Source organism: Lepisma saccharinum, chromosome 30 (genome assembly GCF_977018435.1).
Source record: "Lepisma saccharinum chromosome 30, izLepSacc3.1, whole genome shotgun sequence".
In the NCBI taxonomy this organism is placed as follows: domain Eukaryota; kingdom Metazoa; phylum Arthropoda; class Insecta; order Zygentoma; family Lepismatidae; genus Lepisma; species Lepisma saccharinum.
This window is the reverse complement of record NC_139258.1, coordinates 25436879-25449456: the sequence shown is the minus strand read 5'-3', so window position 1 is coordinate 25449456 and position 12578 is coordinate 25436879. Positions and strand designations below refer to the sequence as shown.

At 33.7% G+C, this 12578-nt stretch overlaps 1 protein-coding gene across 9 annotated transcripts in view; it reads left to right on the top strand.

Annotated features, from left to right (window-relative positions):
- Positions 1 to 12312, top strand: part of CASK (peripheral plasma membrane protein CASK) — a 286894-nt gene extending 274582 nt beyond the window's left edge. For all 9 annotated transcript variants that reach the window (XM_083115521.1, XM_083115517.1, XM_083115519.1 and 6 more), the window contains 3 exons: positions 1672 to 1779; positions 5053 to 5228; positions 8572 to 12312. In XM_083115521.1, coding sequence (XP_082971647.1) covers positions 1672 to 1779; positions 5053 to 5228; positions 8572 to 8751 — 464 coding nt within the window. In that variant the 3' untranslated portion in view covers positions 8752 to 12312. The remainder of the gene's footprint in view (positions 1 to 1671; positions 1780 to 5052; positions 5229 to 8571) is intronic.
- Positions 12313 to 12578: the final 266 nt, after the last annotated feature.

The window sequence follows — 12578 nt, the reverse complement described above, 5'->3', positions numbered from 1 at the left end:
TCTTCATCCCCGAAGGCCTGTCGAATCTTACGGATTGTTTCCACTTGGGATTCTCCAAGCTTGACACAAAATTTAATGCAGTGTCATTTTGTCAAAAATGAAATTCCGACGCCACTCACTTACCTCCTCACTCATTGACGGTCAGCCAGCGACTGACTGCTTCTTCAGGCAGAAAAAAAAATGTGCATTAGGATCACCAACAAATGTGCATCAAACCACGCCTCCCTAACTACATTTGTTTATGCCAAAAATGTTAAGGTCGGATACTTTTTGAACAAACCTCGTATACCTTCTAATAACCTTGTTCATAATGTAATTCAGAAATGACCAAAATGTCACTTGCACACGGGCCCTTGAATTTTTCAATTTAATCTATATATTACTGCTACTGCCCTTACACTGCAACATGACTCAAATCATATGTTTTGTCTGGTGTGCTTCTGTGCATAAAAGACTAATGTCAAGCCTTCTCTGCGATGGTTTGCATAAAAAATGACACCGTGTCAGATGCAGTGTGCAGCTTACCTTACTGAGCTTTCATGACTTGCTCAACTGATACAGATGGAAGCAAATGGTAGCACTTACATGTAACATTTCTGCAAGTTCATGATGCATTAATGAGGAATAATTTTCCACAGTGATCTTCAAATCTTAGTCATTCACGACTGAGGGTCTTCTGGAGCCTGGTGCATCTTCAAAAGATTCTTGACCAGCTCCAAATTTTTTGTACCATCTTTGTATGGTACAATTTGTTATAGCACTGCTTCCAAATGCAGTACATATTTCATGCCATGCCTCTGTTGCATTTGTAAAGAATTTGAAATTGCACAAATTTAAATATGATCAAATAATGGTAGATTCCACAAACATGTCCATTTCCTTTTTTTCTGTACCAAACACTCAAGCAAGCAAACTGAAGCATACCTGGCTGAGAGGTCTTTCTTTTACCTTCACAACGCCAAACCGGCGACTGCAGCACACTCGACCACAAAGTTCAGCTGTTACCAATGTATTATCATTAGATGATACCAGTGAGATCGGAATAGAAAAGTACATGATGTGGATGAATAAAGTAGCAGTTTTTTTCATGTGTTTCTTAAATTCACAACATTCGTTGATTTGTAATGCTAAGGTGATTTGTTGAAACTTTTTAATAAATTCTATTTATTAAGCAGTGTTTCGTGTGTTTTCAGATGAGACTGGTTAGAGTTTATTGTTTGGTGTGTGTACTTCATGTTTTTTTTGTAAATTCTGATCAGTTTAATTGGATGAAGTTTAACAGAATTCGAATCTAAAGTAAGGTCCCGAACAATCTCTCGAAACAGTAGAGGTTTATGCTGGAAAAGTTATTTCACGATTTCATTTCTTGGTTTTGTAAAGTGTTTGTTAAAAACACAAAACACAGATACAGCATGCTGGTCGAGAGACGACGAAGGGGACCAGCCCTGATGATGATTCTGAGATGGGATCGAAAGCTTGGACAAACTCTTAAAGTATTTTTTATCATGCTGTTTGTGTGTGATTTGTGTTGTTTTTATCAAATATGTTGCCAGCACATGACGTAAGAAGATTTTTACTGTTATATAAAGTGCTTGTATTTTTATACATTATTTCGTCTATTCTGCAGACAAAACTGTTTCTGAACATACATAGGATCTTCTCTTTCCACAGATACAACAAGGCCTCCCCGAAATGATGAAGAAAATGGTCGAAATTACTATTTTGTTTCTCATGATGAAATGATGGCTGATATTGCTGCGAATGAATATTTAGAATATGGTAAGAATCTAATTTTATTTTTGACAAGTCATGTTAACAATCATTTCTCTTGTAGTCTACGGATATTCTTCTTTTTACTTGGCACTACAACTCTGTATGAGTTTTGGCCTGCTCAACAATTTTCTTGCATTTAATTCTATCCTGGGCCTCCTCCTTCCAATTTGAGATATTCATTATTCTGATATCATTTCTAACATCATCTTCCAATCTAACTTTAGGTCTACTTACTGGACTCCATTTATACATTTTTTTGACTGTTCTTTTATTGGACAATCGTTCGATATGCCCTAACCAGCTAAGTCTTATGCTTAATCAACTTGTCTAGCTCATTATTTGTTTTTATTCTCCAAGAGCCATCACTCATTTTGGAGGGGCCAAATATTTTTCATAATATTCTCCTTTCAAATATTAGTAGTTTTTGTGTTAGGCTATCTTTCAGGACACATGTTGTCACTGGTCTAATAATTGTCCAATATAACTTAAGTTTTGATTTTTTAGAGAGTCTACAGTTATTATAAGCATAAAAACACAGTTTTTTTGTTCTGACGTTTCAGGAGAACACACGCTCCCTTCATCAGACATTTAATTTTGGTTTGATTAAAGATACAGTTATAACAATGGTTAATTATTTTTTAAACAAAAAAGAATCAGTTATACAATGGATGTTGTCAATGTTACATTGTTGTAATATAGCAACTTAACTGTGAAAACAAGCAGTCTCTTTTATTTTTATTTCAGACAAAAATTTTGATCACATTATTTTTCATTTAAAAAATGGTAGATTACACAGACATGTCCATTTCTTAGACTACAAGAGAAATAATTCTACAATGCAAGCAATGCGTACATACAAGAACAATTATGTTCACAATCACTGATGTATGAATGAGTTATCTCAATATTTTCCTGAATATATCCTTTCTTCTTCCTGATACTCACAAAATGAAAGATGGTGACATATTTCACTGTAGCTTTTTTAATATATTACTTGGGAATAGTTTACGTACCTATTTTGGTTTCCAAACTTGATGTGATGTTTCAGCTCTTCAATCAAGAACTTTCCTCAGGTAGTAGAATTACTACCAATACCAATTAAAAATGTCTCCTAAATTAACAATTTATAATAATGTTTTGTGTGTGTGTGTGTGACAGAACTTGCCAAGTTTAACCACTACCCATAAAAGAAAATAATTGCTACATATGGCGAGCATGTGGCAGATGACTAAACATGTGGATAGAAGCTTTCACAGTGCAACATGAAGTTCAATGTTGTTTTTGGTTTGGTGAACTTCAATCTCAGATTAGTGTGTGTCTGCCTTTCAAATGTGTGACTGCATCCAACCTACATCACACTCGCACACAAATGCCAAACACACTAAAACTAGGTTTTCATGACCTTCAATAGAAAATAGTCTACATTTGTAATCTGTTATGCTACAAATCTGCAAAATACCGTATTTACATGTATATAATGTGCATCCTGGTTTTTGATGGGGAAAAATGACTAACAATTACATCTTGTATATAATGCACAGTACAATTCAGGTTCAAGAAATGGCTTTCTTAGTTGTAGGTCATAAAGCTGTTGCTATGCCAGTCAAGAGTGAATGACATCATCCACCATGTGGACCAAGAGGATAATATCCTCTTGTGAAAACAATAAGTCACCAACCCATGCCACCTGTCCCCTCTCCCTCCACTGTGCTTAGCATCCCAAAGTTTTCACTCTTTAACCACCTTATTTATTCTGTAATAGTAGAAAGCGACATCAAAATTACCTTATGGATTTGCAGTGCACACAAACTTATTTTGTGTAATTTCTTGCCCAACAAATACTGCTGACAAGCATCCCATATGAGGAGGAGCATGCTCGAATTCCACCGGAATGGCACTGCTTTTGTTGGTGTCACAGAACATTACATTACAAAGTGAAATATTGTGGGAAATGGCCTTCAAACTTTTATATGGGTTTTTGCTCATTCCTTCTTTACTTTTTCTAAAAAAACATATACTTTTTCTGCAAATAATGTAACATTTATACGAGACACATTCAGGAGACACAAACTAGCAGTTAACAGCAAAAAATGTCTTCCATTAAAGCATTTACACACTCCATATACATAATATAATTTGGCCAGTAATACATTTTAATTATTTTCTTTTTCCATATCTTTTCTTTCATCCAAAGTACCATAAAAATCAGAACATTTTTTCATTCTGTGATGAGCTTATTTCAACCACATTTCACATTAGTGTCGCCATCTTCAATGAAATACTGTTACCATATTCAGAAACTGCAGGATTTAAGCTTTACAACGATATATAACATGATAGGGTTTCATAAACATGAAAAATCAATGCAAGTGTCACAAAATTATGGAATGAACCCGTACGGTTTCATGTTGGCTGTCTGAATTATTCCGTGCATAATATGCATCATACATGAGTAAATACGGTACAAGACAAGACCTCCATGATGGGAGTGGATACCCAGGTTCAAATGCCAGCCTGTGTATTGGTGTTCTTTGTGTCTCTTCATCAATTTCATATCATCATTCATCCTCGTGTTCGCAATTAGCCAAAAGTGGCAGAAAAGCTAAGAAAAATAAACTAAATCAATCAGTCAAAAGACAGAGTACCACCTTGCTCTGCTGAAAATTCTGTCTGTTGTTTCCAGTAGATCAATAGGTGTTTTGAAACAGCTACTGTGTATAGATTTTCAAATAGATATAAAAATTAATTGTTGATGAGGAGTAATGAGAAGTTATATTTACTCCATACCATTTTAAATATAATACTGAGGAGATATTTTCACTTGTAGTTCCTCTATTGTAGCTATATATTAGACATAATAGGTTCTAATGTTCAGTAGGAAACTATTAGGTTTCATTAGACTTCTGAGAACACAGTAGATTTTGTCTACTGTAAACTTTAGAAATTTCCAGCAGAGTGATATTTGTCAAACCATGAGAGGTGCACATGTTGAGACCTGCTGAAACATGATGAGTTTTCTTAATACAAATCAAAATCTCAATAGACTACCATTATTAGTTTCAGAAATATATCAATTTCTTATTGATATTCTGGACACACTGTATAACCATATAAATTTTAACATGAATCGTTTAAGTAGGAATGTAATCAAGCTCTCGCTTGAAAAGCTGAAATGTTATAACACCAAAGCAGGAAACCACACTAGGTATGTAAACAATTAATTTCATACGCAGTGCCTGTTGTTACACAGACAATCAGTGGGAACTTTTGATGTTTCAGGAACACACGAAGATGCAATGTATGGAACAAAGCTCGAGACAATCAGAAAAATTCACCAAGATGGAAGAATGGCTATTTTGGATGTGGAACCGCAGGCATTGAAAGTGCTCAGAACAGCCGAATTTGCTCCTTATGTAGTGTTCATTGCTGCACCGGTTTTACAAAGCATGGCTGATGTAAGTAAAAATAAAAGTATTTTAAAGTATATTTACATATTTAATTTCAAATAACTAGATTTTATCATCACAATACATAAGAACAGGGGTAGAAAAAAAATTCGGGTGCCATTTTCTCAGGAGTCAACATTTTATTTATTTTTGCATATACAGGCTAAGAAAGCTATGAATCCAACTATGATAAGCTATGAAATATGATTTTAAAACATTTAATTTAGTAATTAATACAAGATGGGTTAAAAGTAGGGCTGAGACGATACCGATGTATCGGAATTTATTTTCCCGCATTTTGGTCTTTCAAGGAGTCCTCAAAAATGCCTCCCGAAAATTTTGCAAAGTCTAATTATCCTGGAAATTATGCAAAATTGAAAGTTTCTTTATTTTTGTGTGAAAAAACTGAATTTTGTAATAACATAATATGTAGTTTAATAATCTGATGCAATTTTTTATTATTTGTTAGCAAAAGTGTTGACAAATTGATGCACTTAATTATGAGTGCAATTCTTAAAAAAACTTGCAGCAATCTACATTTTGAACATTTTCAATTTTCAAGTATCAGTACCGGTGGAAATTGGTTTGAATATTGGCATTGGTATCTGTTCAGCCCTAATTAAAAGTTATTACAGTAATTCTTGCACCGGAGTGGCCTTCCTAAAGAAGGCTCAACTGGTAACGGGTGCAATACATTCTAAAATATGGCTGACTCTTCCATATCGCTACAGATTTTAAAATTTCGTTACCAACAATGCAAAAATTTACAATGGCATACTTATTATTCTAATTTAATGATACTTGTGATACAGAAAACACACAAACATTAAAAAAAACATGCTGCACTCGTTAGTAAGAAAAAAAAAGTGGAAATTTCTGCAAGTGAACTCGAAATCAGGGTTGTTAAGGTCCAAGAACCCATAAATTCTAATGGGTTCTATTGAGTTCTGCTGCAGGACCAGAACAGTTTCTGTCGCACAATTTAAATTCGGCCCAAGTTGCATATTGTTTAATTGAAAAAAGGTTCCTGGAGCGAATTTAAATTCTTCTGGAAAAAAAGGTTCCTGGACCGAATTGAAATTCATTCTGGAAAAAAGGTTCCTGGACCAAATTTACATTCCCCCAGAAAAAAAAAGTTCCTGGATCATATTTGAATTGATCCGGAAAAAAGGTTCCTGGACCAATTTGAAATGCTTTACACATGAAAAGGTTATACACTGTCTAGAACTCATTTATGTTTGCTGATTATCTCTTCCAGTCAGGGATTGAATTTATTTACAATTCGTAGACCAGGATTGACCGATTAAAAGTTGACTTCTAAAAATGTCTGCGAGTACGTTTTACATTGGAATGTCACACTACAGTTGTAGAAACTGTATTGCAGGAAATAAATCATAACATTGTTGTTCTCTCATGGGCCACATTCAAAAACACCCTTGCCGAAGAGTTACTGTACGTACATAATGCAATGGACTATATTAGTGTGGCATCACATTGAGTTCAAACAAACCCGTCACATGTTGCTCCGGCATCCGATCCAGTAACCACAGCCAATAGGAGCCGTCGATGAGGTATTGTGAGGCTGCTGTGTTCTCAGCAGATATCACAACAGGGACGGGCAGTGTTGCTACAACCAAGGGAAGGAACGTGCACGATAGAATGGGACTACATGGAGAGGGATAATGTAACTGTAGCATTTGCATTGCGCCCATTTTTACCTTGTATCTTAGATTGTCGAGACAGCCAGCACCTGGATTAGTCACAAGTGGATACTTGTTTATCATCAGGTCCATATTCAATCCAAGTTGCGTATTGTTTCATTTCAATATGGAACATGGAGCCTATTTAAACTGATTTGGAAAAAAATGTTCCTGGACCGTATTTAAATTCATTCAGAAAAAAAGGTTTCTGGACCGTATTTAAATCGATCGGCAAAAAAGGATGCTGGACCGAATTGAAATACTTTACAGACAAAACGGTTCTTTACGGTCCAGAACCCATTTACGTTTGCTGACTTTCTCTCCTGGACTGCAATTGAATTTATTAAAAATTCCTGGACATTTAACAACCCTGCTCGAAATATTAGAGAAAAATGAAAACAAATTTAAAAATTCAGGCAGCAGATGAAAATTTTCAGGTGCAATGGTAACCAGGCACCTTGTATTTTTCTACCCTTGCATAAGAATTTTTTTTTAAATACACATAAGGTAATTACAAAATTTATCCATCAGATAAAGTTAGTACTGTAATTCAATTATGTGTGTTTATTATACTACTGCATCTTTTATTCTCCAAACATGAATAGAAATTAAAAAAGAAAAAGAGAAGTGACTGAATTTCAGTGCAGATTGTTCTCCATGCTCTAACACATTCATTATCTCAGGAAGGAGGAAATCTACATTATTTGTGAAATTGTCTAATTCCTTACTGTCTGGACCATCACAGTTTACAGAAGAAGGGTTTCAAGAGACTGTAGTTTACAAAATGCTTCTGCTTATGTATCTTATCTGAAAATCCCATTTGAAAATCTTGACCTGAATCCAGGATGGTGGATTTCAATATGGCATTCATGTTGAAATCCACCATCTTGGATTCAGGTCAAGATTTTCACTTGGGAAGGGGGTACATGTGACATAATTTACTTACTTTTCAGTGCTTTTTTACAAGGTTAAAGTACAATTTTGTGGTTCCTACAATGTGGTCACCTATTTCAATATATATTTTTAAACAAGTGCCTTGAAATAAGTTTGTATTTTGACTCACATTAGGGGAAGGTCGGATTATGTATTGTGCACAACTTGGTTTGGATCTGTCCCTTTTGTGCTACTCATTTTCTGGTGATTTTTCAATTTCTTTTATCTTTAGATTCTTAATTAGTGATGTGTGGGATGCTTTTTTGTTGGGATGAGATCAGGACAGAATATCTTTAAAATAGTGTCCTAGTGTTCATTTCCTGGCAAAGTCGGGAATTTCCACATGGCAAATGTTCAGAATTTCCAGACACTGTAAAAATCTCTAACTCTCTAGACTATTAATCATGTTTCTGTAATGAAAGCAACCATTTCAAGAAATTTGTGACATTTATAGTTGAGATAACTTCGAGAATTAAGTATGTTTTTAATACATGGCCATTCTAAAATTTCCTGACTGTTATGGATCACAAAAACCAGGAAGTCATTTTTTTTCTATCCCATTAACATCAATTTTAGAACCCCCACACCCTATTGCCAACTCTTTTAATGAAATTATATTTCTTAATACAGTGCATGTTTACACAATATACATGATGTTATTGTTTTGAACCATAAGTGCAACGAGCACAATTAAGAATTCTGCACTTTTCTTTTTCCAGTATGACGGCAGCTTAGAGAGATTAGCCAAAGAATCGGATTTATTAAGGCAAGCTTACGGGCACTTCTTTGACTTCACAATAGTAAACAATGACATTGAAGAAACCATCTGTGCCCTAGAGAAAGCAATCGAGAAGGTCCACACTACTCCACAATGGATTCCCGTCTCGTGGGTGTACTGACAAAAGCTTCCACCGGGTCCAACTGTCCGCACAGCGAGCGTGAAGTCTCATTGAGAGGAAAACAACAGTTGGGCCTAGATGTGATACACACGAACTTCACATCACGGACATTTAAACATTAATGAACGATAAGCGAAAGCAACAAAGGAAAGGGTCATTGGCCACTTTTACGCAATCGGTCAGTGAACGTAACAAAAGTTAAAACGCCAAATCAGCCGAAATGTTCGCAGAGAAATGCAGTGTCTGTTTCAAGTGCATTTAATAGAAAAAAAATAATACACAAATAAATAAATAAAGAGAGTTGAGTTACACGAGCGATAGAATTTTTTTAATGTAAACATAGTGAACCATATGAAGAATGCTCAGTAAATAGTACCATATAAATGGATGCCAGGCAGCGATAAACTGCATACATAAAGCATGCTCTAGAAGCACAAGTGACAGACGGTTAGTAGTGAACTTAAAATAGTATGGAAGTGAAATTGTGATAACAAAAAATAGAGGATACAATAAACTTGGGGAAAAAACTTGAAACTTAAAAATTAAGAGCTTTAGCTATGCATATAAAGTCTAGGTTTCTGATTACAAATTACTCAAACAAGGGTATTAATAACTGCATAATTATTATACTTAATATACATATAAGAAATATATATATATATATTATGAATTAGACAAACTAGGGAGTGAATATCAAGGAATGTTGTGTGCTCCATCAAATCAAAGATATTAGAAGTGTATATATAGTTGATTTTATACATGTTCTAACAACATACTGTTGTACTTGCATTCTTTTCCTTATTTTTTGTTCCAGTGTTTGTTTGATCCTAGAATGAAGTGAATATTCAGTCAAGTTAGCAATGTGTTTCCAGATTTCTTTCATTGGACAAGCCAAATGTTTAACATATCAGGCTGCTTCATTGTTTGTACAATTAATAGTAAATAGGTGATGTGTTGAAGAGAAATGCCAATAATTGTTACTATTCAGTTAGTGTTCAGTTCTTGAAAATAATATTTTCATTTTTACAGTGTTGCTAATCTTTATAAATGCAACAGTCTTTCATATTATGTGAAAATGCTTTATTCAGTAGAAAATAATTGTGCATTTATTCAATTATGGTACCATTAAGTTTTTAATTACATTCGAAAATGTATTGTTAGTTTTTGTTATTTTAATTGTGTTAAAATTAAATTGCCATGGATTGTTATTTAAGCAGCTTTCTCTATAATGGTGTGCTAAAAAATTGGCACTTTTCTTGCTGTGAAGGAAAAATAAGCAGCTATTATTGTAGTAATAAAAAAAGGTATTTAACAATGAGCATTTCAAATGTTTATTGAGTAAAACTCCTTGTAAAAAACTGGCAGCTTTTAGCATGGGGAATATATTTTTTTTCTCTAATAATAAATTAATACTTGGAAAACTTGCATTGTGGAGAATGATTGTCTGGGAACACATTGCTATGAATAAAACTTATTTACATTGTACAAAATAAAAATAAAAATGTAAATGTGCCATGGAACACCACAGAAATTACGAACATGGCGAGAAACAGTGTTTAAAATAATTTTAAGAAAAAGGAAAAATAACGTGCTTCCTTTTTTTCAAGTCAAATGTCAGAAGCTCTATCTGCTGCAATAACTTTTAGCTTTGGGCTCTTTGTGCTATTCCGTTGGTCCATTTCTCCTTTTACAATTGTTATCAGTGATAACATTTTTCCAGTGGTAATGAGAAGAGATATATATATATTTAAAAAAAAGTGAACGTTTGTGCTGACCTTGCTCCTACAAGTGAATCTAGTTTGCTCTAGTACTGTTGCCGTGTGTTGTCCATATGATTTTAGCAAAAAAGAGAGAAAGAATTAGGTTGTAGTGAAATTTTCATCTTCAAGTACTTTTCAGCCACAATAGTTTGTGACTTTTTATGGTTAGACTATAATTTTAGCCTTGACAGCATTGATAACACCTTAATGAGTGCCAGAAATAATATTATGTTAGGCTAAAATTTATTGTGTAAATTATTAATACCTATGTGTATATCATTAAAGAACAAAAGTCTCGCAAGATTATTTATTACTACAATAATATTTTTTGGGGCATTCCAGAGTATAAAAATGTATCGATACTTGCTGTTGAGTGGCACTCTTATTTGTAATAATTAAAAAACATCGATTTCATTATAAAATGTTCCTCCCCTTATCCATATTTGAAATTGTATCTTTTTTCCTAATCTGTCAACTTTTCAAACATTACAAATTGTCTGCTCCTTTCTGAAATCTTGTGAAACAATTTGGCATGAAGTTATCAACAATATGGCTGTTTTAGTGTGCAAGAAATCTGTATGTTGAAAAGAATTCGTGACGAGTGGGTAAGTGAACCATGATTGTTAATTTTAATGTATTTTGAAAGTTGACAAGACATTTTTTGGGGGGGGGATTTGTGTTTTCCTGAGTCACATATAGTGTACATGTGAAATTGAGTCAGTAGCTTCACACAAAATGTGTGTCAACAGTATGCAATATGTTTGCAAAAAAAGAAGAAACAAAGGCTAGAATGGGTGCTAAGAGGATTTGTTACTGCGTAACAATGAATACTTTCAGAAATAATGTAGAAGGATGGCCATACTGTTTAGGGAAAGTGGTATTTTTCCTTACAAGAGTAGAGAGTAATAACAAATGTGCACAAATCATTAAGTTCCTTATCTTTATGTATCATTTGTGCAGCTAGAGAACGTTTCCTGGTCTCTGTTGAAAATATTTGCAGTCTCTTTTTCTCTAGAGATATTTATGGCCATTCTCACAAATGCAGACAGGAAGGTTATTTGTATATATGTTATGTACTAATTTAACAAATGTAAAAAGAAAGAAAATGATGAAAGCAGCGTACATTAAATCATACACATGCTGAATTTCAAATTTGACTGACTTCTTGTTCTAATTGTAGATATATAATTGACATATTAACAAAGCTTCGTTATATATTTTCTCTTTGGCACAAACAATGCTAGTACAGTGAAACCCCAATTATACGTTCCTGAATATTAACCCAATAGAGCAAAATACCATAAAATATTCCCAGAATCTACATTTCCCCTGCATTTTACATTTGTTCAACGTTGATCGCCCTGAAAAATGTTCAATCGAGGTTCTACTGTATATTTTCATTTCAAACAAAACAGAAATCCTAACCAAACTGCTTTCTATCATATCAATCTGTCAAAGTAATTTTAATAATATGCATCTGCATAATTAAAATATTCTTTTTTTGTGGAAGGTGAGTGGAAACCGTAATAAGAGGGAAACATTTTGTGTATGTACTATAACTATTTGTCTGTTTTTCTTCATTCAACTAATTCAATGTTCTGCTTTGGCAGCATGTGTACAAGTTGAATTTCGTAGGTGAAATTTTTGTGCTGAAAAATGGAAAAAAATAAGTAAAAAATGTTACAACTATTCTGATATATTGTTCAAAAAACTTTGGTTGCTTGTGCAATGGGAAAGGATTTAAAAAAATGTGTTTGAACAAATGAATTTGGAGTAAGGAAATAAATGAATTTTAAACATATGAATCGTATTTCTTAATTTTCTTCATTTTAGGGGATTTGTTTTTTCATATTTTGCACCTTGGTTCAATTGTGAAGAGAGAGATGGAGAGAGTGAGTGGGAAAGACAGACAGAAAACTGACAGAATGAAAAAGAAAACACATGGGGGAATAATGTTTTCTTACTGCATCCTGGACTCTTGGTATGAGTTGTTCAGGTTAAGTTTACAAAGTAATGAGTTAAATTGGGTATTTTACTGAATTATAGTGCTCACAATACTTATGTATT